Raw genomic sequence first — 27886 nt, 5'->3', positions numbered from 1 at the left:
CCAGTGCACTTTGTCACATTTTGATTTTATTGGTACATGAACTTTTCCACCTCAGCCAAGCTTAAAAACTTTTTTGTCATATATATATATATATATATATATATATATATATTAATTTTTGCCATTTCCATCCAGGTTTTTTAACTGCAAATTGAAAATGTGAACAAAAACAGATGGATGGAAATACACATAGTGGGTACTGTTGAAGAAAAGCTACATACTTTTGCTTTAAAAACACCCATACTGTGAGAGCTTTCTTTGGTCAAGAGAAGAGGCTGCACCTTTCTATAATTACTGGAGATGACGAGTATTAACTTGTCAGTGAAACTAAACAAAAAAGCCAGATGACTTGTGCCTCAAAAGAAATACCATAAATTTAAATTTTGACATTTCTTAATAGAAAAACAGACCCTTAATTGTTATGCTTAGTCATTTCCACATGATTAAATATTGGGGAATAAAGATGTGTAAATACTTCTCAGGCAGCACACTGCTTACATCCACTTTAATATTTATTTCACTTATTGATACACACTGTACAGCCGAAATGTACAAAATGAACACAAGCAGAAATGCTGGAATGTTGATTACTGCAGAGGTCAGTGGTGGGCAGAGAGAGGGAAAACCAAGAGGGAGAGCAGAGAGACACTATTCACACACATGGTTCTAGTTAGTGGACTCCCATTGAGGACACTGTGGTCTGGAAGAAACTTTAAATTTCACAGTTTAAGGGCATTTTTAAAACACTTCTGCCCACCACCAAAAGGTCACTTTCAGTCATTTCATATACTGATAATACACACTGTGCAACTGAAATGTACAGAAGTGAATGACAGAGGAGTGTTGGAATGTTGACAAATGGAGGTGTATAGTGGTTTGAATTGAAATGTAATATATAGGCAAGAAAGAAAGCAATGTTAAAGTCCATAACCACCAACTTACTGTTGGAATTAATCATACATTTGAAGTGATAGCTAGAAATCTAACTTTGTCCTGTACTGACACAACTTGTCCCATGGCAGCCATATTGGAGGTCAGCATTTCGGCAGCTACGGCAGCTGATTGGTGTACATTCAAACAACTTGATTTTCTCACCAGTTTCAAAATGATATGGTCAAATACATTTTTTATTATGACTGGAGACTATATGATTTTATGTGTAAATCAGCCTGTTAGCTAACCATAGTTTCTACATATTTCTGAGAAAGTGGTTAGAGTACATAACTAAAGCAAATACTACATACAGTTCATTCTTAAGCTTTTTACACAAGAGAGATGACTGACATCAAATCATTTTACCACATGACTTAGCTGGTTTAGCTAACGTTTGACGGCTGAAAAGGAGGCACATGGATCTCAGCCAACATGCAGTGGAAAGTGAGACTTGCACCCTAGAAAGGCTCCATCTCCATGGATAACTCCACATAAGATAGTGGAAGTCTTGAAGGGAGGGAGGGATCCGGTGCCTTTGTGTCTGGGTTTCAAGTTAACTGTTTGAAAAAATCTCCTTTGCTTTTCCATGCCTGAATCCAGAGGATCATTATGGAAAAAGAGGCCTAAGCACTTTCACACTCAGATTCACGGAAAGTGGAAAGCAAAGAGACCGTGGTAAAGGTATGTGGGATTAAAGCCAATATAGCCACTGGCTCTTATCTCATCTGAAACAACAAAATAACCTCAAGATTTGAAGCAATCTATGACTTACATTAATGTGAAATAGTCCAGAGACAGTTAGTCTTAGTTTGCTCCTGTTTGTAGATCAGGTGTCACAATTGTTTGCAGCTTTTCAGATTTACAGTATGTGCCTTTGTGTGTGAACTTACAAGGCTGTTTAGCCTACATGTAACTCCACCCTTGTATGTATGTGTATGTAAGTGTGTGTGTATCGCTAACAGCCTGTTAAGTTGATGTTGGCATCAGATGAGAGGACTGGTCTCACATATGTGGGGGTATTTCGTGGGCTAATCGCTACTTTAGTATCAACTCTCTGGAGTTAGGGTCATTATAAACTGCAGTCTGACATACAAAAACAGACTGAACACAGATGTTGTGAGGCAGATAATGCTGGGAACACACTAGAAGTAAATCACATTTGAAAGTGCATTGGTTCACATTCATAACAACATATATCTCTGATTTATTGTGTCTTTCTTTCATAAATCTGCTCACTCTTGATGGGGTTTCCCACAATAAATTATGTAAGAAACGTCACAGACATTACGATCTCACTGGAACCAGTATATCATGTGAAGTGTGAAAACAGAATGACATTTTTTTGCTTAGATAATCAAGCCTTCATATGTTTCAATTTGTGGAAATGCTAGCACCCGAAATTATGTGCATTTATAAATTTTAAATACAAATTTTGGGCATTTTGGGAAATACCTGATTTGCTTTCTTGCCAGGTGTTAGATGTCAAGAATGCTACCACTCTCATGTCTGTGTATTAGACATAAAGACAGAGCTAGGAGTCAATTAGCTTAGCTTAGCATAAACACTGAGGGGAAACAGCTTGCTGGTTCTCTCCAAAGTCCAAAAATACACCCACCAGCACTTCTAAGCTCACTAATTAACAGTTTGTGCTCTTTTGTTTGAATCCATACAGAAACAGAAATGTAAATTGACAATGTGCATTTGTATTGGGATTGCTGTACCTATTTCTTGGTGATTAACAGTCAGGGGTAGTGATTTCCCTCAGTCTTGTTGGCCCCATGAAGTTGCCAGGAAAATAGTGAAGATGTAGCATGGAAGTGTTAGGTGGACAAAGAAAGTGTTGTCAGTTAAGATATTGTTAGAGCACGTGGCTCCCCCTAGCCAGGCTAGCCAGCTAGCTAGCTAGAGCTATGCTGTTTGCTTCCACTAATGCTAAACAAAGTAGTCAACTCCTGGTTCCAGCTCTGCATAATTAATGCACAGACATGATGAGTTTGGTATTGATGTTCCTATCTAATACTAATTTGTGAATAAGCGTATTTCCCAAAATGTCAAACTATTCCTAATAAGTTATAAACAAACAGAAGTATGGTTAGCGTTTGTCTTGACACAATTGTGTACAAGGTTGGAAGCAATGGAGGTTGTACTATATAGACAAACACAATTTTTCCCTCTTGGGATAAGGTGTTAACAGGAAATCTTTCATGGAGACAGAACAATATCTTACTTCACTTTGTTCCAGGGTAAACCTGACTCTCATTGGCTGTGATTGCCACACACCACAGGACTCATATTAGCCTGCAGATTTTAGGTTGCAGTATGAAGTAGGCTATGTTTGGTATGATTACGGCTGCAAGTTCAATCTCCAATGTCCCTTTCGATTGTCATGATGGACAAATCTGTTCTAAATCAGCCCAAAAGTCTTCTATTGTGTTCCCAGTTTAAGCTACACAGGATTCAAACATGGGTGCAAAAGAAAAATACTACCATGAAATACTCCAGTAGGATATACAAAACATTTACTTTTGCACCTTGGTCTCTTAAAAGAAAGTTATATCAAAGTTCATATAAAATTATATGTACAATTTCGTTATAATTTTGAGACATTTTGCTTCTCAAAAACCATTTGAATACAAAATAATATAGACTATAAATAAACAACACTTTTTACATAAGGAACAGTTATTAGTGGTGTGTGTGTGTGTGTTTCTCTCATAGCTGCTGTTCCCCAAACAGTATCTGAGCGTACACTGTGCCGCTACATGATGCCTTGGTTTCCGGAATTGGCTTCACCAGATCCAGCTCTGCGTAGGTCAGATTCTCCTCCACAATCCTGGGCTGGAGATTTGAAAACGGAGAAGTGAGAGGGGAAAGGATAATATTGATGGAGGAGATGGGGAGTGGGAGGTGATATGGAAGGGAAGTGGTATCAGTGGTGAGAAAATGAAAGGAAGATTTTATGTAAAACTCCATTAAGCTAATTACAAGGCTGAAGATGCCATAGTTTTGCCCTGTTTACTCAAACGACATTGGGGTGTCAAATATGAATACTGACAAGAAATCCTCTGTACTTTGGAGTCAAAGTCAAAACTGATCCCTAAACAGCAGTTATCAAGCACCCAATATACTCGATGATGTTAGATGTTTTCCCCTCTCCTCTTTTTGGTTTGCTTCTCGTTTACATCACTGGTTTGGAAAATGTGAGCAGGCTATGTGCACACGTCACCTTACAGGATTTCTGGGTAGAGGTTGCCAAAATTCAGTTACCTCTTGCACTTTTTAGTCCACCGAAATGCCAAGTTGTTATAGAGGCACTTCATTCCAGTGACAATTAGCTTATGTGGCACCTTTTACAACATTTTGTGGTACTTTTGCTGACATCAAATTCCTTTCACACGGCACATGTGGCGCAAAGACAATAACAACTTTTATCAAAATGTACCAATGCATGTGGTATATGCAACACTTTTGCATACTTTTAATACGTCAGTTACACAAAAGTAAAAACAGGTGAAAATGATTACTGGATAGTTTTCAGATTATTTGGCAACAATAAAAGAATGACAATAAAAGTAAATGATGTGTAAAAGGGCTCAGTTGGTACTCACCAAGACTACTTTCCTTGGTTGTGGTTTTAAAAGTTTGGGTTTCCGTGTTTTGTCTCCAATGGGAGCTGCAGGGACGAAACAAAAGTTATTGTTTTCAGTTTTGAGATCTAGCAAGTATAATTTATTTATGCGTATGTCAGGATCCAGCGCTCTCCACCAAAACCGCAAACATGGCAAGCACTCAGATACACATTGTGCTTAGACAGTCTAGCACTGAGTATCCAAGGAATGTTTTCCTAATACTTAAAATCCGATACCACTTCTAGAGTGATCAGTCTTTTTGTGCTATGTTCTCAGCATAACACAAAAAAATTTAACTCTTTGGTTTAAAAAGCAAAAATGAACATCAGTTACAAAAAACAGCAACAATCAGCAGCCTCAGCCTTACTGAAGTGAGCTCCAAAACCCCACATTAGCTAACCCCTTGTAGGGTCTCTCTGTCGTCACGGTTGAGTTTAAGAACATCAACAAGTTGGGAGGAAATCTGGGAAAGAATCAAGGCCTTTAAGACTGTACTGAACTCAAAAATTTCTTGCTTTCATGGGAAAAAGTTGATGTATTACATTCTGCATACTAATTAAGAAGTGGGACTGAGCTGTGGTTTGTTAGAGGTGAGAAAGTTCTCTCAGTTTATATGTGGAAAGGGTGGAGGTTTACCTCCATGTTTGGAAAGCCATGCTGAACAAAATGAATCAAGAGTAAACCTCAGTTTGGACTGATGCTCATACTCAGCTATTTCTGCTTGTGTTCTTCACTAACAAGAACAAGTAAATGGCAAATAAAGGCAAATATGCAGAACTGTCAAAATTAGCAATATCACCAAAGAGAGAGAACAGTAAGTGAGAATATGGGTACAGGCTTGTATTTACCTTTCGCTGGTATCTCTGGTGGTATCTCCTCTTGGTAGTCTCTGCTCCTTTTCTTCCTGTACCTCCTCTCCTTCTTAGGCAGGGCAGGAGACACACTGATCACACTAGTGACTGTTTCTCCTGAGCTGGAATGAAAACAGAAAAAAGTTGTATAAATTTGCCTTTTGTGACTCCAGAAGAACCTTCGCAAAAGCTGATAAATTGCTTCAAGTGATGTCGCTAGAGTCAATGTTGGGTTGGGGCTGAAGACTACAAATTTAAAAAATCTGGGGCTAGAAAGAAGTGAGGTCTCTGTAGCCCACTTTTCATCGCTGCTTGAGGCTAGCAGCTCGAGGCTAGCAGCTCGAGGCTAGCAGCTCGAGGCTAGCAGCTCGAGGCTAGCAGCTCGAGGCTACATTAGCTGCTACTAGCATAACACCCGAATTTCTGAACCAAACTGTCAGTGATTGTATTGCATTCTGGGTACTGTAGACACCAAAATCTGGTGTCTACATTAGATTTTGACAAGGAAGAAGAAAGCATCAAATAAAAAGGACAATATATCTGGTTCTCGATTTTGATTTTTTTTAACTGTCCATCATGAGTTTACTGATTTAGCCTAGGAGGGAAGGCTTAATCTGTGCTTTAATAAGTGTGAAGCTGTATCAGCCTAACATCTTACCTGTTCTGAGGGCTTTTGACCAAGTGGTAATTATCTGCAGAGAAACAACCCATTTAGAAACATAATAAATGGTGTGGAGACAAGTATTATGTCAGTGAAATGCAAACTTCTCATTTCTTTCTTAATACAAAGTTAATTTTGTTTGGAGTTTTTAGTTAGGAAGGAATGGGTGGAGTAAAAGAAGAAAAAATAGAAACAAGATAACAAGGAAAATGGAGAGAAAAAGAAAGAAAGGTCAGAGGTCATTGGAGAGTAATGCTGCTGTTGCTGACCTTTTAACCTCTGCTTCCTCTGTATGTACTGGCAGGTTACCGTCACCGTGAACATGCACATGCACAGCAGGCCCACTGAGCAGATCAGTACCGCACAAAGGTACACATCTGAAACACACAAACATGTACACACACATAATTCCAACAGTACATCGGCCTCATGCCTATTGCTTCACTGTACACAAAAATCTGAAGGAAAAAATAGTACATGTTTGCTGAGCTATTTCAGGCACTGTAGTATATCCTTTGGGTTGGGCTATTTTTGCCTGCCAAGGACGATACAGTGCCAGTCCACCACAAACACACACACGCACACACACTAAAAATATGCCGACTTACCTTCAAACAAGCTCCACAGGCTTTCTTTGGCCTTGGTGGCTGGTAGGACATGCACTACACGGAGAAAGAAAGAGAGAGGGGAAACATGTAAAGTCATCACTGTGGCTTCCCTGCCGCCTGATTACACGCTGGCTGGAGTTTAAATAAAGTTAATTGTAGGAAGACAACAAGCTGAGGTTTGCCTCCTCCCTGCCTGATCCAGTCTCTGAATCACTGTCCAGAGAGCCCAACCTTTACTGGATGAAAAAGGACAAATAACTCATTAACTTGGACATTAGTGACAGTTGGTTTAGAGTTATGCATAATACTAAAATGTCACCTTACATTAATCAATGCTCTGGCCTCAACTTTCTCTTTCATGTTCACAACAAACTGTTAAGGCAGAACGGGGCAACCTCTGCACATTTTAGCTATGTTCACACAACGGCTGAGAATGTTCCAACTCAGACTTGTTTTTTCTCACTTGTGAGCCAGATTTGATGTTTTCTCATCAGTGTAAACATAAAATTGTGGCATGGACTCACTTTAAAATTCCAATATGGATGCAAAACAGTACAAAATCAGATCCTAGTCCATGTGATCTACAGGCAATGCTCAAAAAAGTTTCCCATGACACTAAGTAAAAAATACATTATTTGATGCCTCATTCCTTTTGCTGACCCCCTTACTCCCTGTTGGTACGCCTGCCAAGATTTCCAATCTAGCACTGCACTAATGTAGTTTACAATGATAACTGAGGCAAATTTTCCACTTGGAATTTGCGGTATAGGTTCTTGATTTGAGACAGGGGTAAACAAAAGGGGGCTTCTCATTTTTAGTTGGCAAATGCGGATTTACACAGTTAAAACATCAGTTGCTGGCTAGCTAGCTAGCTATAGCTAGCTAATCAACGTTATAGCTCCATGATTTGGTTGGAACTCCATCTCTGGTTGAGCTTTTAATGCCTTAGCTGGCGCATATAAAATTAGCATCCTGCAAAGGGTTATACGTATGCATTTGATTGCTACATACATGATGCTGATTATAACTTGTTGTATTATATTACCTACTTTAGTTTTAATAATGTAATATCTTTGTCCTATTTATGCAGCCTTCAGTACAGTATTCATTGTGCAATCCTGTAATGCATAATGACAATAATGCTGAACCTTGAAACAAAGGAGCAGCTTTGTTTTTGTTTGCTTGACTCTGACAGACCAGCCAAAATACAAAGTAATTAATTAAAGTGCAAACCATGATGAGAATTAGGACACACAAGAAGACAGACTGCATCGAGAGGTGGCGTAGTAAAATACTTTAGGGAGAAGGTTAAATAAAATAAAAATAAAATAAAATTTTAAAATTCCAAACAGCATGCTGGTGGATAGGGGCCCAAACAAGATTGGTTGCAACATGGTTTTTGGGGTTTTAATGAGCCCAAAAATTGATTATGAGCACCAATGGGGAATCAAAGGCATACAGTATGAATACAGCCTAAATCTATGTAATGAGAATCCCAGCTAAGTCTTCTGTCCAAAATGGCTGAGAAGTTATGTTTCCCATTCTGAACCTAAAATCTCACCTCACATACTCACTCATTTCTCCACCCCATCTGACCACAGCAATCTTAACACCACTGTACGCTTGCTGAGCTGGTGGTAGGAAGCTCGTGAAATGACACCCACCAGGGCATCCTGAAATACCCCAAACCACCAGCAGCTGACGACGCTGGCTGGAAACCTTCCCATAAGCACACTGTCTGCACTACTTGTTGACTGATTGACTGACAAACTGGCTAAAAGCTAGCTTTAGATAACCTCAAAACATATCTTGTAGGAGCCATTACAGAGATCCTCCCTGCATTCCTCTGGCATTGGTACTTACTGTAAGATAACTCTGTGAACCAATACCATGTTTTCAACAAATTAGTATCCAGAATCTTCATTACTTAACATACAAAGGAGTGGATGCACATTAAGAGAAAATGACCTAATTTACCTAATTATGATATAATATTTTTCAGTCACTGAAAAAAAATTGAGGAAAGATTAGATGGCATAATGTATAGAGGTGTGTAGATGTGTCTGAGAGAATTACAAATGTCAAACATCACATAAAGCAGTGGGATGTTTACTGCAAAGCCTGCAGTCTTCAGCTGTGATTGAATCCTGGAAAAGAGTTTCTGCAAAATGCTACATCAAACTTATACCTCTACAGTCAAACCAGTCATTTTGTTACGGGATAACATTCATTTAAAGTTAATTTCACAGCATGAGGCCAGCAATAACAGGGCATCCTAATACACAACAGCAGACAGCAAGTCTCATTCACCATTTCACAGCCTAATACGTTCAGCAATGCCAGTTTAGACTTTTATTCTCTATCATGATGTCATGTCTTTTTGCTGTTTATTGGTTCTCAGTTAGCATTTTTTTTCTCTTTGTTTCAATATTTTCATCGATCTTTTTTTCTACACTGTTGGTGGAAAGGCTTTTATGGATCCAACAGTGCTCAGACTGTTGGGAAGTTACTTTTGAATTCGGTCTGCCATCTGTGAAACCACTAACCCTAAACTGACCATATGTGACCTACATTCTACTATTTGGAAACATTGCCCCTAATCATTTTTAAGTTGAAGATAGACAAAAAAAATAACTTGAATATTTACTTTGTAAATATAAGTAGGTTTGCAGATTAAATGATTTAGAACAGTGTTAAGCAGAATTTTTATGTTTAACACACATTTAATCAGCCTAAATTATAATGTGTGGTGTCAATAAAAAAATGTCAGATCCACTTGACTTGTTTAACTTGATACTTGGACAAAACTTTTTTTCAGAGTCTGAGTTGGTATCAAATAAACCAGCACTGGTGAAAAACATTTTTTGAATGTCACAGTAACTGGATAGTGGTTTTCATTGTGTTTGGCCCCTGTTGTATTTGCAAAGCTTGTGTAAAGGGCATAATTTATGATATAATAACTCTGGTGTTGTAATGTTCCTTTTCCCTATTGTCATTATTCCTTATGAAATCCTAAAACCACCAATGTGTGTAATCGACAGTATCTGGGATAAAACTACCGCAGATATATCAGTGGGTACAAACACTAGCTTCACTGTAGGATGCACAGATTCAGTGTGAAATATCATTAAAAACAGCCCTTCTCCAACTTCTTTAAAACAGCAGATGGTTTAATTTAAAAACCTGCCCTTCATTTACAGTGAATTATTCACAACATAAGTCTTAATAATGTCAATGATGTCAGTGTGGTTTTTTTGTTTCTGTGTGGCAGCTGAACATGTTGGAATAATCAGAAATGGGATGAAGCTAGTGTACTGTATGCCATAAAACTGCCTTTATCTTCGTCTAGAAAATGTCTTCTTTTTACAGCTACTTTTGAATGGTTAATACTGCATCAGACTACACTGGAAACATTTAACAAACTACTTTTTGTTCATCATAGAGGACAGAGTTACATTCAAATGCTGACTGTATTTCAGACTTGTGGCTTTTTTTTTTTGTGCCCAACAAACCCAACGCTGTAAACATCAATACACTGATGTGGACTTGAGTGAATAATGATCCTCTCTGTTTTCATCATCCACTGAGTCAATCACTGTTCTGTATCCATCTAATTTACTGTATTATAAATGACTGGAGATGAATGTAAGTACACTGCGGTGTTGTATGTCTTGACAAAGCTTTGAATAATCCGGCCTTTAACTTCCTGTTGTCTCTTTGCATCTTTTCTCCTAAGAATTAGCATCTTTCTGTACACTTGCTGACTGTGTCCCTATTATGACCACAAACACAGGCCTATCTCTGTGGCTTCTTGTTCTATGATTCCCCTTTTTATGCCACTTTCAACTTTTTACTATCAGAAAAATCCTTATTTGTCCTATCTTTCCTTCTCTTCCTTCTCAAGAGATTTTTGTGGCCCCAGAACTGCGATATTTCTGATTTTTCCTTTTCCTTTTGGAGCTGCCAATATACTGCCCAGAGTTCCCTATTCTTACTATACTTAAACCCATGCCACATCCGTGTGCCATGCACTTCTTCGAAACACCCTTGTTAACTTGCATTCGCCCACATGTGTTATAGAAATACCTAAGAGTTCAGTTTGTTTATGCCAAGAGGAGGCTGTATCCACACTGTGCCCTCAGTTTTTCTACCAAACCCTCTGACCTCTCTGACTGTGTTTATTATAGCAATAGTAGGTAAAGTAATGGGAGTTTTGAGTGAGAGACAGATTGTGGAAACACCTGGTCACCTAATGTTATCTGACCACAGGAATTCCATCAGTTTAACATCACACAAACACACACACATAAGTGCACATGGAGTCTCAGTCATCTGCTGTTCCTCGTCTAAAGTGGGGACCAGGGGCACTGGTCCCAGTGGGGGTTTGGCCCTCAGATGTGTAGCTGATGTTTATCATAGCTGTCAACCGGTGTTGACATGGAAGAAATACCACTGCCAGCTGGTCCACTGGGAAGAAATAGTGCAGCTTTCCTGTGTTGCTTAAGCTTTGGCTTGTCCATTATAATTACCCAACATAGATCCTGGACAGTGTATTCCAAAGTGATATTAATCATTCATTATTGCAAAACAGTTTGCTGTAGAGTTGCTGTTTGGTTAAGGGTCATCATTTTGGTTCACCTGGATTTTGTTTTAAAAGTATACAAGATTGATTTTAACAAATTTTCTCCCAGATTTTATAATCAGGGCCCCCTTTACGCATCTTTTATAGCCCCCTATGCACCCAAAATTATTATGCCTTATGATCCAAGAGGACATTGTCCAGTGCAAATTAAAGTTAACAAGGTCCTCTTGCAGTGAGCACAGCTCACACAATGCGTCTGGTAGGGCTGGACAATATGGCCAAAAATAAAATCCTGATTTTCTTGGAGCTTGAGGTCACAATTAAATTTTTTTTTTCTCTTCAAAATGCAGGGAAACTAAAACGATCTAAACGTCATTTTTTTAGGTCTTCATGTGCAAGAATAATGAAAGATGTGCATCATTTGCATATTCAAAAAGCATCGGTTATCCCATACAACTATGGACTGGCAGTACAAGATGCCTAAATTAAGCAGAAGCTTAGCTTCTTGTCACTTCTGTTGTGTAATGTAGGAAAAATGGTGTTGTTGTAACTGCAGTAATTATTCAAAAATGTCGAGGTAGGCTTTTTTATTAATATCACTGAAACCATAATGGAGCGGCGCTTCCTTGGATGAAAATAGCTCTCCACATCCTTGACCATGAAAGGTTGAGAGCCAGACACGAGCCAGCTGCCCACTCAACTGTCACTGCAGACAAACTTTACCTTCCTCAGCACAACTATCTCTTGTTCCATTTCTGCTGAGTCTCTCTGGACTCTCTGTCTGTTCTACTTTTGGGAGGGAAACTCCTTGTCAGGGCCAATGTCAACAGCTCTCAGTAGGGACTGCATGTCTGCCCGGGCCCAGACTTGGCTGCGGACACCCCGAAAGTCACAGCCTGTAGAAACGCTTCCATGGAAAATGTGGTGAGCAACAACTAGTGTTGTTCAAAGTGGGGAGGAACACTGACCGTATTACAATAATAAGACTGAATTAGATGAATTGTCTTTATTTTGGTGAAACAATGTGCTCATTCTTTAGATAAAGCAGCAAATTCACATGATGCTTCCTCAACTACATTTTTTTAAAGATGATTTTCTTTTAGCATTTTTGCCTTTATTGGATAGTTCTGAGTAAATGATATAAAATCTTGATTGCTAGCATTAGTGTCATCATTGATAAAAACCCAAACTTCCTTAACAATAGCAAACACAGAATCTTAGTACTGCCCACTCCTATTGATGAACAAGTGTAGACACACAAGTAATTGACTGTTCGCTAAACCCCTTCTGGAGCGAATGTCAAGTTATAGTATAGCAACAGCACGACAGGTCTGTCAAGCTTTTTCTAGATTTCTTCACATGCTGAAGTGAAATATGAGTTATATGACCGATATGATATGAACAAGATAAGAGCAATAATCAGCATTTAAAGAGCTTGGAGGTTGGTGTCTTGTTTTTTGCTTAATCAAAATCAAAAATGTCTGGCTAACTAGCTTACTCCCTACAGTGCAGTGGTAACCTGAGCATCTGAGACCAAGGAGCCCAAAATAAACTAATTGATTTAGTCTGTGAGGTTACAGGTCGCATGAAAAACAAAAAATGTTAACCAATTCTACAAGATTCTGATTTTATAACAAGTCAGCTGGAAACATTAAAATGTCAGCCAGAGACAGCATTTTCATCCAACTCATGGAGCTAACATTAGCTTAATTAGCTAGCCACAGCTGATAAAATCTGCCCATGACAGCTGTCATTTCAACCCAAAAATTTACAGTCGCTGTCTAGAAATGAGAGCCTTGCTTTCTAAAATCACGAACCCATTCTTTCAAAAATAACTCAAAATTTTGATGGTAAATATGCCACTGTTATGACTGTAAATTGCATATGTATTGTGTGAAAACAGACACCTTGACAGGTGTAGCAACAGTAGTGGGTGCAGGCCTGATGAATGGTCCATTAGTACCAAAGTTGAAGACAAAACCCAAAAATCGACAATGTCTTCAGGTTTGGTGGTGAACATAAGAATTGTGTTCATAATCTGACACAAATGAAAAGTTGTGAGGAAAAAAGTACAAAGCTTTCAAAGTTTGCTTCTGGTTTTATGAAAGTGAAGGGATTTCTGTGTAGTATCTGGTACCAGTACAGTAGATGTGTCATCCATTCCATTGTGTGAGCATCACATGTGCCAGCGGTGGCATTGAAACCTCACACTCTCTCTGCTCTTTATCCAAATCATCTACTCAGTCAAAACCGCAACTTATTGAGATGGAGGATCCTTTTATCTCCAGGCTTGTTCCTAACCAGTGACATTTCCCCTCCCAAATCAAAAGCAGGACAGCACTTTTGCTCAGTGAGCCCGCTTCACTGCCTCCTCAGCCAGATAAATGACATCATCCAGTTGTGGTCAGAGAAACTGCTACTACTGGAGACTTATTACTGCTCTCTGAGGACTAATATTTATATCTGAATAACAGTGCACTGTCATCACAATTAAATTTAGTCGGGACTTCTCATGAGTTGTGTAGGTCTACGATCCGACGAATATCTCCTAATTTGCCTTAATGATATTTGGAGAATTTTATAGAATTACTAACAAATATATGGTGGCACCTCAGGTCCGATTCAGTCATCTTTTTGAGGCCTTTAACAGGGCAACCATTTTCTTTTTAGAGACGTCCAGCTAAAACCTCAAACAGTTTCATGTGTTCGCAGCTGGCAGCTGCTCAAAAACAGTCACGGTTCTGTGCTGTTGGCCATGGAACATCTCTACGGACCAACCTGGCATCTGCGTTAAACTATGTGGTCTTACTATTATCAAAACAGCATTTGACATTGCTTCTGTTGTGGTTGCAGAAATAGTCGTTAAGTCTCCGCCCTGCATCATCAAACACAGTGAAGTCATCCTGTGATAAACTGCTACAGCTACTGGTTTCTCCTGCCAAGAATGAATGGTAGCAGCCTAATGCAAAGGTTCCCAGCGTCTGTTGGCCTGGGACCACAATTTTTAAGATATGCCAATTTTCTAGCCTGACCAGTACTTTGATTTTTGTAAATCCAGCTTCACACAAGTTAGTGGTTGCAAAGGTAGTGTTTAATTGCATGACAGCTCAGTGAACTGTTGAACAGCGTTGCTAAGAGAACTACAGTGAATCTTTTGGCTAAATTGTTAACTTGACATGCATCTCAAAGGTCTGCTTCCTTCGCTAGATATACTGTATAAACTGTGCAGATTGCATGAACGTGCAGTAATGTGAACATAATTACAACAATTAATTCCTTAATAAGTTTTTTTTAATGTTTTATAAAAAATTGAGTTGATTTAAATTAGGCTACCTTTATCTACTTTAAAACGGCTCTTACTTAATGACTTGCTAACAAGTACTTCCTGAAGAAATCTGAATTGAGTATTAAGTACATAATGAACTGCTAGAAGCTTTGTTAATGAACCAGTGTTGAATGATTTGTTCCTAGATATCTGTAAATCTGTATACTGACCAATTTCTAATGAATCATTCCTGATTAGCTATGAAGCAGCTTCCAAATGACACATAACAAATAGCTAAGACTTAACAATTGTGTACTTTTATATACAATTTACTACTATTTGTATATTTCTTCAAGTAAAGTGGTGCATCATACCAAGTTGTCACTTGCCATTTTTCCTTGCTTTAGCCTGGTATTGACTCAAATTTTTTGCCCAAATTTGGCTAGATACATTGTCAAACTGGTGAGTAAGTGTGGTTGGTTAGCGCACATTAGAGTGCACGCGTCCTGTTTATCCATTGGTCTGAACCACTCTGTCCTGGCTTAGTCATTTGGCAAAATGTGAGTGTCTGGAACATAGTGAGCTTATGAATATGGGCCTTCAGTGGAAAATGGTGTGAGGAGCTTCGTTGAAAGTTGTTACACTTTTTTTCTGTCATGAAAACTATTGGAATCTAATGCTGAGTTCACACTACACAATTTCAGCCCTGATTTTCCACTCTGCGACAGTTTTTGGAGATCGCCGACAAAAGCCCCCAGATCGGAGGCAAATCTGTGTTGGCTTGGTGCTCGATCACTACGGGTGAACTGTTCAAGGACATGATCTGAGAGCTTGCTGATGTGTCACAGATGCTGTAAAAATATCAAGCAGGCTAAATATGCGGTCATGTCGGGGAGCCTTGCAATGAGCTACAGCCAATGAGAGTGCAAGACACGGGGTAAGGCAGACATGGAGTGATGACAGCAGAGCAAACTCCTCTGCTGCACAATAATATAGTTTCTATCAGAATCAGCTACCTATGTTTCCATTGCAAAAATATTTATTCACCTCCAACTCTCTCTGCAGAACAGACAATCCTTGCTGCCTGCTTATCCCAATCCATTCTCTCACCCATATTCTTTTCTTTTTCTTCCTTGTTTTTCGCTGCAAATCAGCGCACTTCTCACATGTGTGTATGTGACAAAATGTAGTTTGGAGATCAGACAGACTTATCAAGGATTCCTCCTGGTGGAAGATCTTGTAATGTGTGACTCCCTGTTGCCGATCAGTCATGTAGTGTGCAAACCACAACAACTTCAAGACAGAAGGTTGTTTAGTATGAACAGTACAGAAATCTGATGACTTAGACTTAGACTTGGCCTTTTTTGGACTTTTCTGCAACTCAACAAATATGAAGCAGGGTGACATGCCTGGAAAATATCCCAGTGATAAGAAAAGCGCAGTAAAAAATAAAACAATAAATGAAGCCCTCACCTCTGAGCTCAGTAGCAGCAGTGGCGTTTGATGAGGCCTTCCAGCGGTCCTGGTGCTTTTTAAACTCCTGAACCCGGCATATGTAGAGCCCCCGGTCCCCCTCTGACACATTCAAGATCAGCAGGTCAAAGATCTTCCCCTGCTTCACCACTGTCAGCTTCATCTTGGGCCACGAGAAACTCTTGGTGTAGTTGCCATAGAAACGAGCCTTTCTCATGTTGACACGAGCGATCAGGAGTTCGTCCTCTGGTCGGTCTGTGCCTGCTGGTAGGAAGGTCCATTTCACTACCGGTAAAGCGGCGTTGCGGCGCCGCTGGGACACAATACAAGAAAGTGTTATATTTTGGCCCTCCTGGGCCACCGTGAAGGGGGAAGGGGTGATGGTGACGTTGATCGCCAAACACAAATCTGTAGAACCAAGATTTATATATGTTATTTTAGTATGTGCATGTACTGGAGGATTGGTTGTTACCATGGATCACATATTATGTAATACCAGTATAAGCTGAAAATGATGTCAGAGAGGTGGGTGCATTGTTATTTCTTGTCAAAACACGTGATTTCGAAGCCACGTTCCCCTCTCTTATTTTGACTGCATGCTGGTTCCAGCAACACATCTCTTTAAACACAAGCAGCTGTTTTTCCTGCCTTTCCATTGTTGTGTAAATGCTACAGATGCTTAGATACACTGTAAAAAATGTCATTTCAGCTTATGTACTGTAACTAGCACAAAATAGTTTATTTACTTTGTTTGGGCTGTTAGTTCTAATCTAAAATGCACTGAGATAACTGAGAAAAGACCACATTTTCACTAAGTTGGCTGTATCTGAGAATCCATTTTTCCCTCTTTATTCTGGTCTCTTAGCCACACTAAGCCAGCCCATTTCACAACCAAAAACATTCTCAACAGTGAACATTCTCAAAAGGGACAATTGTCATATTTGGGCATGAAAAACAGTTGAGTGTTGAGTACCATATACTGTATTTTGAGAGGACAATTTTATGTTTCCTCTACTCACTAGAGGACACTCAACACAGCCAATCACACAATGCAGCTGCTATCAGTACCTTGTATCTCAACTTATGAGCATTGAAACAATGATTTAACTGAACAACATTATGAGACACACATTAAATAATGATAACAGCAACTTAATTGTCTGTTCAGCTGTTTTGACAATAAATTTCAGTAAACATTTGAAGATAAAGGAGAGGTTGACAGTATGGTATGAAATTTCAGCCTGATAAAACCCAGTGGAATAACCAAGCTATGTTTATATCACTAACACTCCTTGCCAGATGGCTGTAATGAACAAATGTTTGTTTGCCAAAAAGAGGAGGAGAAAAAAAGCTGTTTTTCTATTGTTTACTGTCATGATGTGTATAGAGATTTTTTCAAAAGTTACCTGAAAACAATAGTATGGACTAGGTGTGAATGTAGTCCAAGACAAATGCATTACTAAACAAAACTAGTCTGAATGATTTTACTCTAAATTAGAGGAAAAATGTGTTTCGGTAGAGGTTTAAACCAAATGTGGTTAATGAGTCATGAGGTCTGGTAATACATCGCAGTGTTTCTTTAACTATTTCATTTGATGGGTCTGATGTACACTCAGTGCCACATTCATTAAGTTTATCATTAAATGTACATGTGAGCATGACAAATGAGCACTCACAAGTATTTGTCTTTTCTTTCCTCATTTTAAGCCTCAAGACTTGAACTGAAGTGGTTCTTAATGTGATTGACAAACCTAATGTAATTACATGGAGTTACTGATAAAACATGAGTTGATTTTATCAGTTGAGATTTTACAGTGTAAGCAGCTGCAGTCCAAAGATTTTATTATCGGAGGTAAATAACAAGTTTAAGGTATCTTTGTAGCAATATTTAAATTACATTTTGAACAAATCAAACAGGTTGCATGTCACAAGATGTAGTTTGCGATTCACCACATATATGTGCCATTCACATCTGTTTAAAAGTTGCAGTATGTGGTCAGATCTCTGTCAAAAGTGAGGGGAAAAAATCTAAATTGAGACACTCTAAATCTTTTTTGTGAGTTTGTTTATGAGAAATGACTAAACAGTTAACGAGAATATGGAAAAATGGAAAAGATTGTTCTTAGATTTTCCCCAGACTAAGGGTAGTTCTCTGATGATTTGCATTATTAATACAGAGGGCTGACTCCCTTTTCATTTCCTTTCCAATTGGCCCCTGAAAATCACAGAGAAGTTGAATGCAGCCTAATGGTTTAAAGATGGTGTGCATTACCAAAAGAAGTGGCTAATACCTGCCTGACTGACTTGAACTTGTCTCTTAATAATGAAGACACCACAAAAGAATAATACAAATATAATGAAGCTTTGTTTCACAGAGGAGCAGCTATATGTGTCACATCTGAAATCCATACAGTCAACGTCTTGCTGTTGGTTTGTTGCTCAACAGGCTTCTTCCCTCTCACGCTGACAGCCGTGTTGTTTTTGGCATATGACGACATATGTGGGATGAATATTGAGGAACAAACTTTATTGCTGTATGTGTTGTATGACAATATATCACACATCTGTTTTTTTTTTCCAACTTTAGGCAATTTCATAACTTTCCACGACACGCAAGCATTTTAACCGTCACACAGCTCAGATGCTTCTGGCACAACTCGTAATTAAAATCTCTGCCTCTTTTACAGTCTTGTCTTTCATTTGGTTTTGAGTGAGAGTACAAAACAATAAGTTGAGAGGTTTGCAATTTATTTTTGAACTCCAAACTGTTACATTAAATGACCTATTTTTAGTGGAGATAACTGAAATCACTGTAAATCAATGTAGAGGTGAAACTGCAAGCTTGGCTTTCAAACACTCACAGAAAAACCACCAATTTTCACTTTGGCATTCCCTCTCATCACTGCAAACATATGCAACTCTGATAAACTTGTTATTTTCTTGCCAACACACCCTGCAATCTCACTTGGAGCCTCAATCATTTCAGCAGCAACTGAACACTTCACAGAAAAATCTATAAACCTTCTCATCAACCAGAAATGTTTTTGTCCATCTCCTCACCCATCACCCCAACATCCTCCCTGATTTCCAGATGTATTCTGCAAGTCTTCTCTAAAAAACAATGGAAAACATTTTGTCTCCACCACATCCACTTTGGTATGAAGCAAAATAAACTTTTCCTACCTTCAAAGAGTGCTCGAGTCAGGAGAGCGAAGACCACAGAGGAGATCTTCATTTTCCACGGCTGCAGCCTCCATAAACTCCAAGTTAAATGCCTCTGAAGAAAAGAAGCCTAAGGTTTCCCTCCTCCTCCTCTTCTTCTTCTCTTTTTTTTCCCCCAGCAAAGGAGTGTAATATGAAACATTGGACGCTCTGTTTCTACTCAGAACCTCCCTCGGCCCCTCCCCCCTTCTGTCACACACAATGAAAACACATTTGGCAGACTCACGTGCACACACACAAACATATGCACATGCACGCCAGGCAGACAGAAACAGACAGGTGAGCATGTGCGAGAACACACACACACACACACACACACACACACACCTTTGCTTCTAGCAAGTGAGTGGGAAATGTAATTTCCTGTGTAGGATGGACAGGAGGGAGGAGTGTGTTGTTGAGATTGACGCCGAGCAAATCACACTTCCAGCTGTGGAGAGCTAGTGGGCGCAGACCTCAGTCAGGGCTCTTATTTTGGAACACACACACACACACACTTTGACAAAGGGGGGAGGAAGGGAGGGGTGGATTGGTCTGTGTTTGTGTGTGGCCACTGAAATAATGGAAAGGAACATTTTATATAGATTAATCCTGCAGTTAAAAGTTATAAATTTTCATTATCCCAGAGTTTCCTCTTGTGCTGAACTGGTGCGGTTGCTCATCCTGCTTTCAAAATTGGCCCTTGAAACAAACCTGTGGTTGATGTTGCGTCTGTGTAGATTTGTGTGTGTCTGCATCTGTCTCCCTTCATTTATTGTCTCATGTAACAGGGCCCCACAGTGAATCTTTGTACAGCAGTCTGTCAGCTGAGGGGTTTTTTGGACACTTTTCTGGCTTTTATCAAACCTCAGAGGGCAGCACTGTGGAGATCTGGGACACTTTTGATTTACAGATAATGAAGGAGACAGCCCGCGAGGTCTCTTAAGTGCTTCTAGTCTGGCGACAGTTTGACAAACATAGCTGATCTCTTGACAAAGAACTCCAGTATCTTCTAGTATTCAGTGTAAATGTGGTGAGGGATTCACCAAATTAGTGCTGTAAACACAGTGTAGAAGTCCTTGCTCATGCATTTTTCCTGCTTATCATCATTTCTGCCGACAGTTCTTTCCTCAACCCTGTGCAGCAGAATAAAAATTGTATTTTATAGCTTTCAGAAAATACTGTTTTTCTCAACCAGCAGCTGACTGGAAATAGAGTAAAAACAAGTCTTTTTTTAAATCTTGATGCTGTTTTATCTGATTTTTCTTCCACTTCGGGGAAGAGGAACTTCACAACTAGCTGAAAACACATTGCCTCATGAAGATGTTATGCAGGGCAGCCAAATTGACACGGATCTCACAATCTCACACCACACATGCCTTTTCTCACGCTAACTTTTCGTCTTCGCTTCCTCTGATTTAAAACTTGGGATTTTAAGCGAATTGAACAGCATTTTCTTTTCAAGTTCAGATGGACTGAGGTGCAGAGCGTAACAAAGTTAAGGCAGCACTTTTCACGGACTATCCATGAATGCCCCGATCACCATCTGTTTGTGCCAAAAGCCTGCAACAACAAATTATTGTGATGCGCATTCTGGTGGAGCAGCCATTCACAATGATTTTGTGGTCGAGCAACTAACCACTGCACATGAGTGGAGCAAGGCTGGAGAGACTGCGGTGTTAGCATTGTTCACACTGTGTGGCTCACTACGTCTGTGTTGCAGTTATGCTAACACTAGTCAATGATGGTACAATATTCAGCAGGTAAGCGCCTTCATCACTGAACAACTTCTTATCTCTATGGGGCCAACATAGACCTGTTTACGAGATGCCGCACAAATGTAACAAATGTAACAATATACTTGCACATGTTGTCTTGATTTCCGTCATGTTTTGACAGGTATGCAGTAGTCTAAAGTTGTCTAATCTAAGAAGGTCAGAGAGAAGTTGAGAGGGTCAATTTACCACAAATAATTCTCATTTTACTATAAACAAAAGTAATCACTACTAAAATACTACTACTAAGTACAACTAGTACTACTACTAAAATACATTACACAACAGCATTTGATTCTTCGTTCATTTAAACACATATTGATATAGAACCCTGTACTCTTGCACTTGCTTGCAGTAAGTACAACAGGACAATTAGTTTCAATTTCTAGAGCGGTAAGATTACAATACACAACTAGTCTAGACACAAAAAAGACATTTTGATCCTGCAAAAAGTATCAATATAGTGTTTATGTATTCAAATACCTTCAAAATTAGTTATTTAGGGTAGAAAGTGAATTTTAGCTCCACAATTTAAGCTAAAATCTCATAGATAAGTGAAATTTAATCCATAGTCTAAGGATCTGTTATTATGTTCCTGTATTACAGGTCAGCTGCTGAACAGCTTACATGCTATTTTGTGCTCTCCAATGTAAATTCTACCTTTTAAATGAAATATGAACAAGCTGTCAGTAATATCAGGTAATATTTTTCATTTAGTTTTTTCCAGGAACTGCTTGGATCTTCTTTGTATTTTTGTTTGCATGTATTGAAAGATTATAGGACATTTAAATTCAGTTTCTGGTAAACATTTCAAAGTATGTGTTCTAATGTGAGTATGTGTCCTGATCTCTGTGAGATCATGACAAAGTTTCCTGTCTGGTATCAGTTCAAAACAGTTAAACACTGTCTGACACACTCGCCTACAGTGTAACAAGATCTTTTTTGAACCCAGAGATCCTGCAAGATAAAGAAATGCCTGGCAAGGACATAAAAGCTTAGACTGAGGTAGAGTAGATTCTCTTTTAATGGAACCTTAACATGTGGGAGTGGTAAACATGGTCATCATCCAGATGTAATTAAGTTTTCCATCAGTCATTTGTGTTTAAGTTCTAACGAAAATACATGCTAATCAAAGTACAAAGAATTGTTTACTGGGCTCCTCTGGTGCTCAGATGTGAAACTGTACTTCATCGAAATCTACAGTAGTTTTTTTTCTTGTAGGTGCATGGTGCCCCCTTGTGGAAAATGTATCAACTGCTCATTAGTCATAAGCTTTCTGCTGAGTGGTGAAAAATAATCTCTGTGCAGTATGTGTGTCAGTAGACCAACTCTGTTATCCAACAGAAAATAACACAAAAATCCATATATTTAGGCTCTTTAATGGCAGGAACATGTTTTATTAAATTATCAAACAATACAACTCTCCACAGCCAAACAAAATTACGTTATTACAAGTTCTATTAAGACATTTAGTATAAAAAAAACTATTATGCTACATTATTAAGGAACAATTAGAACAATTAGAAAAGGTAAAATAGCTATTGTTGATGTTTGAAGTTGTGTGCGTCAAAACGTGAGGAGACAACAGGTCACCCAGTTGACCTTTCACCCAGATGCCACTTTTGCAGGGTTTGCATCATCCTGCAAATCACTCTGCCTGACCTTTAACATTGCGTGTCACTGGAAACCGCCGTCACGGGTTGCTCTGATTGGCTGAGACGGCTCAAAGTGAACAACTGAGGCTGTGGTTGAGAAGTGGAACATTAAATTGAGCTTAAGGGAACTTGTACCATGTAACACCAATATTTTCACTTTAATTAATGAAATACAAGGATGTTTAAAGTTAAATTTCACAAAAAGTTCACAACATGTTTAGGGTCTATCTTCATGTTTTCCATGACTGTCATTTATAAAAAATGGACTATAGAACACAAAAAGAGATCAACTAGTTTTGAGTTTAGTTTGTTTGTAGCGGTCAGTATTATGATTATCAACCATGTCTTTATGGTCAACATCATACCTCTGAAGGTCTCTTCGTGCTACCATCTGTGTGAGGAAGAACAGTTGGACACATTAAATAAATCACCATGTTTGTGCAGGACAAAAGCACAATGTCATATTTTTAACAAAGGACATTAGAAGAATCTAAGAAGACAAGTTTAAGAGAAAGAATACAGGAATGTATAACTGCCTGTAATCCATCCCCTTGGTCCATGACCTCACCTGTACAGTTGTTGTCATGGAAGTGCATTCTGATGTTGCAGAACTTGACAACATAGAATAGAATGGCAAAGAACAGGCCAATCCCAGTTCCGATCAAAACGTACTTAATTTCTGGAAAGAAAATAACCAGCAGACATCATACAGCCATTAACAAACAAGATGCAATGTAACACGTGTGACCGAACAGAATGTGAGTTTAGGGAATGCCAGCTCATGTTTAGCCCTCCTGACACACTGAATGTGTTTGTATGTAAGTGAGGGAGGGAGGAAAAGGAAGGAAAGATGTTTGATTTCACAACTTGTTTACCCTGCAAAAGTTAAAGGTGTCAGTCATAGTACCATGCTCCGTTCCGCAAATTAAGTTGCATCATCATTTGCAATTTGAATCCTGGGCATCCAGGAGTCATAGACGGGGTTACTGCTGGTTAGCGTGAGCCAACACTCTCATGAGAGTTTGATCTCTTTGACAAAACAATGGTAATAAATTATACAAACATTACCGTCAGAGGAGTTTTGCTTACAAAGCAATTCATTTCACTTTTAAGACACACTGGAAACACTTCAGTTTCCAGCAGTTGGAAGCTGTCAGGATTCAGCCAGGATTTCAACACAATGAGCATGAAACCAAACATGTTTTGGTTATAGTCTATATTTTTATTAATGTCAACAAATCCCATGAATAGACCAAAGCAAAACTGTGTGTTAATTTGACCACCTTGCCATACTTTGTGAATCCCCCACCCATCTGTGGCACTCAGCCCCAAGCCCATTGGTTCCTACAGAGGAAATAAATCTTTAAAAACAGGTCAAAAATACATAATTTTTAAAAAAAATTTTTTTTTAAGGCTAATTACATCGGTTACTAAAATTTGGGCACTGTTGTTTTTAGAAAATATTATTTAAACAACAGGAATAAATAGTACATTTGTTTGGGACTATTTTCAGCCACGGATTAATACATATTTTGTGGACTAGTGAGCATTTACAGCAGCTGTATGGTGTATCTGATACTGGAGTCGGAGTCTATACGTTCATTGTAATGAAGGACCATGTGTGACATGTTTGGCTTGTTGAAGTGCTCTTAAGAGTATTTGGATGACAATGGAGCATTATGGCACAGAGGAATATGTTTTGGCTATGCAGGTGAGATTTATTAGTAGGGCCGATTCATAGTTGGTTTGAGTCTTTTCATGGGATTTGAAAGATATAAGAAAAGAAAAATATTAAATATTGTGAGCAGTGAGATTTGAGTCACGCTGTTGTTTGTCTTGCATTGTGCTATTTATTCTTTGCAAAATATCTTTAATCTACCTTAAAAATCGACGCTGTGGTGCACGCTAACCCACCTAGTTTTGTGCCAGATTCTTCTCCATCTCCTCTTACACCCATCAGCAGATACTCTGAAACACATTATTTTCAGGTCATGAAGACAGACAGGAAGGAGGTGACACCACAGTGTTGTTTACATCAGATAAGACTGAGCTTGTCAGGGCTCCATTGCTCGAGACTTAGTGATCATGAGGCGCTTTTATGCCTCTGCAGTACATCCTCCACCCAAAAAGCAACAACAGGGTGTTAGATCTTGCGAGGGATAAGCAACTGTAACACTTCAACTAACCATGACATGAGGTAAACAAGAATAGGCATAATAATATTTTAATCTTGGGTGTGTCCTCTCAATACTCAATGTAAACAAGTCACAAAAAACACACAGATCATTTAGGCTACAAAATGAAGACCATACAACAATAACAGCTGAAAATATAAAACTGCCCCCCCTGAATATGTATTATATTATTCTTGCCTTTGTGAGAGAAAAATCTGATTGGTTTCAGGATAGTAACCCTTTCATTTCTGAAGCAAACATGATAGAAAATGAGGCTAAGAATTAGAAGATAATAATTATGAATAAAAGAGATTAATATAACATTTAAAATGCTGATATTTTTGGCCTTCTCTGAAGGCCTAGAAGGCCCTAAAGGGTTGCCTACTGCTGGTTACAGAGGTTAACCTCTGCCACTTATAATAACATACAGTAAATATCACACATAGACAAATGTAGATAAGGTTTATACCAGGGCACACTTACACTGTTGTCAGTAAACTCTCAATGTAATGTGATTAAATCAAAAAGTATAGACTTGTTCCATTGATAAAACTTATTTAAGACATGAAAACAATTAATCGAGCCTTTACTGGTCTGTACTTTTTAAAACACACACACATGCACACAACCACACACACATAGGTAGACACAAACTGTTCACATGCTTATTTTAGTCCCAAGTTGACATGTGTTTGCTGTTGGGTAAGTTGACAGCATGCAAGAGCCAGACTTTTAACATTTTTTTTAATGTGGCACCCTTATGCCCTTACATAAAAACAAAAAAGCATTTTTAACAAGCTTGTGTTTATCACAGAATATTAAAGAAAGAGAAAAAAGTCACAAGATACAGAGTTTATTGGACATAAGGTCATAATTTAAAGAAATACAAACCACTTAGCATACTACTACGAATTTTAGTAGATTAAACTGAATAAATGGCTCTGGAATCTGAACTTAGTTTAATTACTACTACCACTTTTTTACAAACTGTGTCACATTTTTTGTGGTTTTAGCTATCATTCTTATTCATTCCTTTCAGTTATGATATTATTGCCAGCCTCATTAAGAGCCCCGTGCACATGGCACTGATAATATTAGTAATTGGACAGGTTCCAAAAGTTAATTCAGGCTCAACCACTTATTTGGGATGACAAACGAAGATCAGCAGTGAACATAAATTGTTAACCCAACTGTCAATTGAAGAGTGTACATAATGTATCGTATGGGCTAGCTTAAAGTGAGCAGGTATGTGAATTGTATATTTAGATGAATGAAACGCCAAGGTCTAAAATTTGACAATGATCAGATATGTTGAGTGGTTTTATGATTTCTGGTGTACGATTTCACTTTGGCTTAATGCGCACAAGAAACATGTGTTCATACTCAAACCTTGATAATCATTCTTGTGGAGAGTTTTGGGCTTTTGTGTTGCTGAAATTTCAGTTATGCTCATCTGTAAGGTAATTACCACCAGAATGAGTCTGGGATTCCAGTTCATCTTTGTTTGGTCAGCTCTTGGAGGGGCATTTATATAACTGACGAGCTGCTGCAAATAGCAGCTTGTGTTAGAAGCACCTGCTTATATTAGACAGTACAATAGCAAAAGAACCACATCCATCATGTCTGCTTTCTGACACATGCTTTTGCAGCTAGAGCTGGATTTTAAGTAGAAGACCTGCTAGGGCATTAGCTCCAGTTGAGGAGCTATTTCCAAAGTACCCTTGAACCAGACACTAAGTCAGCAGCTGCTCCACTGTAGCTGCTCAGAGGCCAAAAGACAGTGGAGTGGTGAGGCATGCGTGTCTGTAACTAAGAGTGGAGCAGGGTGTTGCTGAAACAGAGCATACACGCTCAGCAAGTGGCTATCTTACATTTTTAAACCACCAGTCACACTCTTTGGCAGTTCCTGACAGTTTGTTATATTTCACAAGACCTTAAATAAGAGCTACACACAGCCAAACACAGAACACAGCCAATCAATAAACAAGAAAAGTGAATCGCTTGCTAATATGTAACCTTTTAGAGCACTACAGTCACCATATTACAGAATTCAATTATAAACAGGCATTTCACCACACAAGTCAGGAGAGGTTAAGTTCCTTGCTGAAAGACATGAGCAGGAGTTTGATCACTGCAGTGTTGAGTGTTGCACGAACTGAACCTGTGACTATTCATGGGGCGATCTATGTGTTATGCACTGTATCAGTCTGTGGTAATTTCAGTTTAAAGCATCCTGAGTGTTGGCAGAGATAAAGTTTCCAGTGACCAGAGAGTGACCTCTTACATAACGTGACATGTCCAGCAAGCAGAGCATGGACAGTTTGACACCTCACTGTGGCTTCAACTCACAGCCCTAGTCAAGAACAAAACAACACTTTTTTGATCGAGAATAACAATTTCAGTAAAGCGTGAACTGACTGCAAGATGAAAAATGTATTTTTGAGCCAATGGGCTTTACCATCATCAACATGCACACTGTTTCCTGCCTGAAATATCCAACTGTATCCAATACATCTCCACAGCATGTTCAAATTATAACACATCTGTGTACGGCTGAGAGAGATTATTCATTATTCACTATTAACACACAGATGTCAATTGTACTCACCAATGATGAAGACAGCTCTCATTAAAGATGACAAACACCCACACGTCTGAAATGGTCTCATCTCTCCTGATGTTTCTGAACAGTTCACTGGCTTCTTGATGTGCTGCAAGTCCTTTTCTCATAAATACACGTAATGACGAGCCATTTCCTGAACTTGTGGGTTTCAAATCTTTGCTGATAAAGACATTATGCGTCTGTCTGCCTGTCATCGAACACCCTATGAGATGGTAATGCAAGGCCCCTCACATTTCTTGTGGTTAGTTTTAGCCACTTGAGTTTAGCTTTAAAACGTGAGATGCTTTGGCATGTGCCAAAGCAGAAATGGTTTGGTACACATTTCAACAGTAAAGCTCTGTTGCAACTGTTGTTCATGCAACAGTGGTTTACACTACATCCACGTCATGAAAGCTTTTACTTTGCTCACTCTATGGCATATTTTTTTCCTGGGAAAGTTCAATTTGAAGCAGACAA

At 38.8% G+C, this 27886-nt stretch overlaps 1 protein-coding gene across 1 annotated transcript; it reads right to left on the bottom strand.

The window, feature by feature from the left end:
- Positions 1 to 499: 499 nt before the first annotated feature.
- vstm4b (V-set and transmembrane domain containing 4b) lies at positions 500 to 19461 on the bottom strand. Its single transcript, XM_044338320.1, has 8 exons — positions 19186 to 19461; positions 16003 to 16410; positions 6683 to 6736; positions 6344 to 6451; positions 6072 to 6105; positions 5411 to 5535; positions 4542 to 4606; positions 500 to 3771 (listed from the first exon to the last, which is right to left on the bottom strand). The coding sequence occupies exons 1-8, from the start codon at positions 19235 to 19237 to the stop codon at positions 3646 to 3648; spliced, it is 972 nt and encodes a 323-aa protein (XP_044194255.1). The 5' UTR covers positions 19238 to 19461; the 3' UTR covers positions 500 to 3645.
- Positions 19462 to 27886: the final 8425 nt, after the last annotated feature.

Source organism: Thunnus albacares, chromosome 20 (assembly GCF_914725855.1).
Source record: "Thunnus albacares chromosome 20, fThuAlb1.1, whole genome shotgun sequence".
NCBI classification, from domain to species: Eukaryota; Metazoa; Chordata; class Actinopteri; order Scombriformes; family Scombridae; genus Thunnus; species Thunnus albacares.
The sequence above is the reverse complement of the archived record's forward strand: the minus strand, read 5'-3'. Positions and strand labels throughout refer to the sequence as shown.

What these genes read in the sequence shown, in the direction of transcription:
- vstm4b (XM_044338320.1), bottom strand. Translation starts at nt 19,237, where the DNA reads ATGAAGATCTCCTCTGTGGTCTTCGCTCTCCTGACTCGAGCACTCTTT. An exon ending in TGCTGCTACTGAGCTCAGAG is followed by an intron (nt 6,737 to 16,002) that starts GTGAGGGCTTCA and finishes TTCTCCGTGTAG; the next exon opens with TGCATGTCCTACCAGCCACC. An exon ending in GTCAAAAGCCCTCAGAACAG is followed by an intron (nt 5,536 to 6,071) that starts GTAAGATGTTAG and finishes TTTTCATTCCAG; the next exon opens with CTCAGGAGAAACAGTCACTA.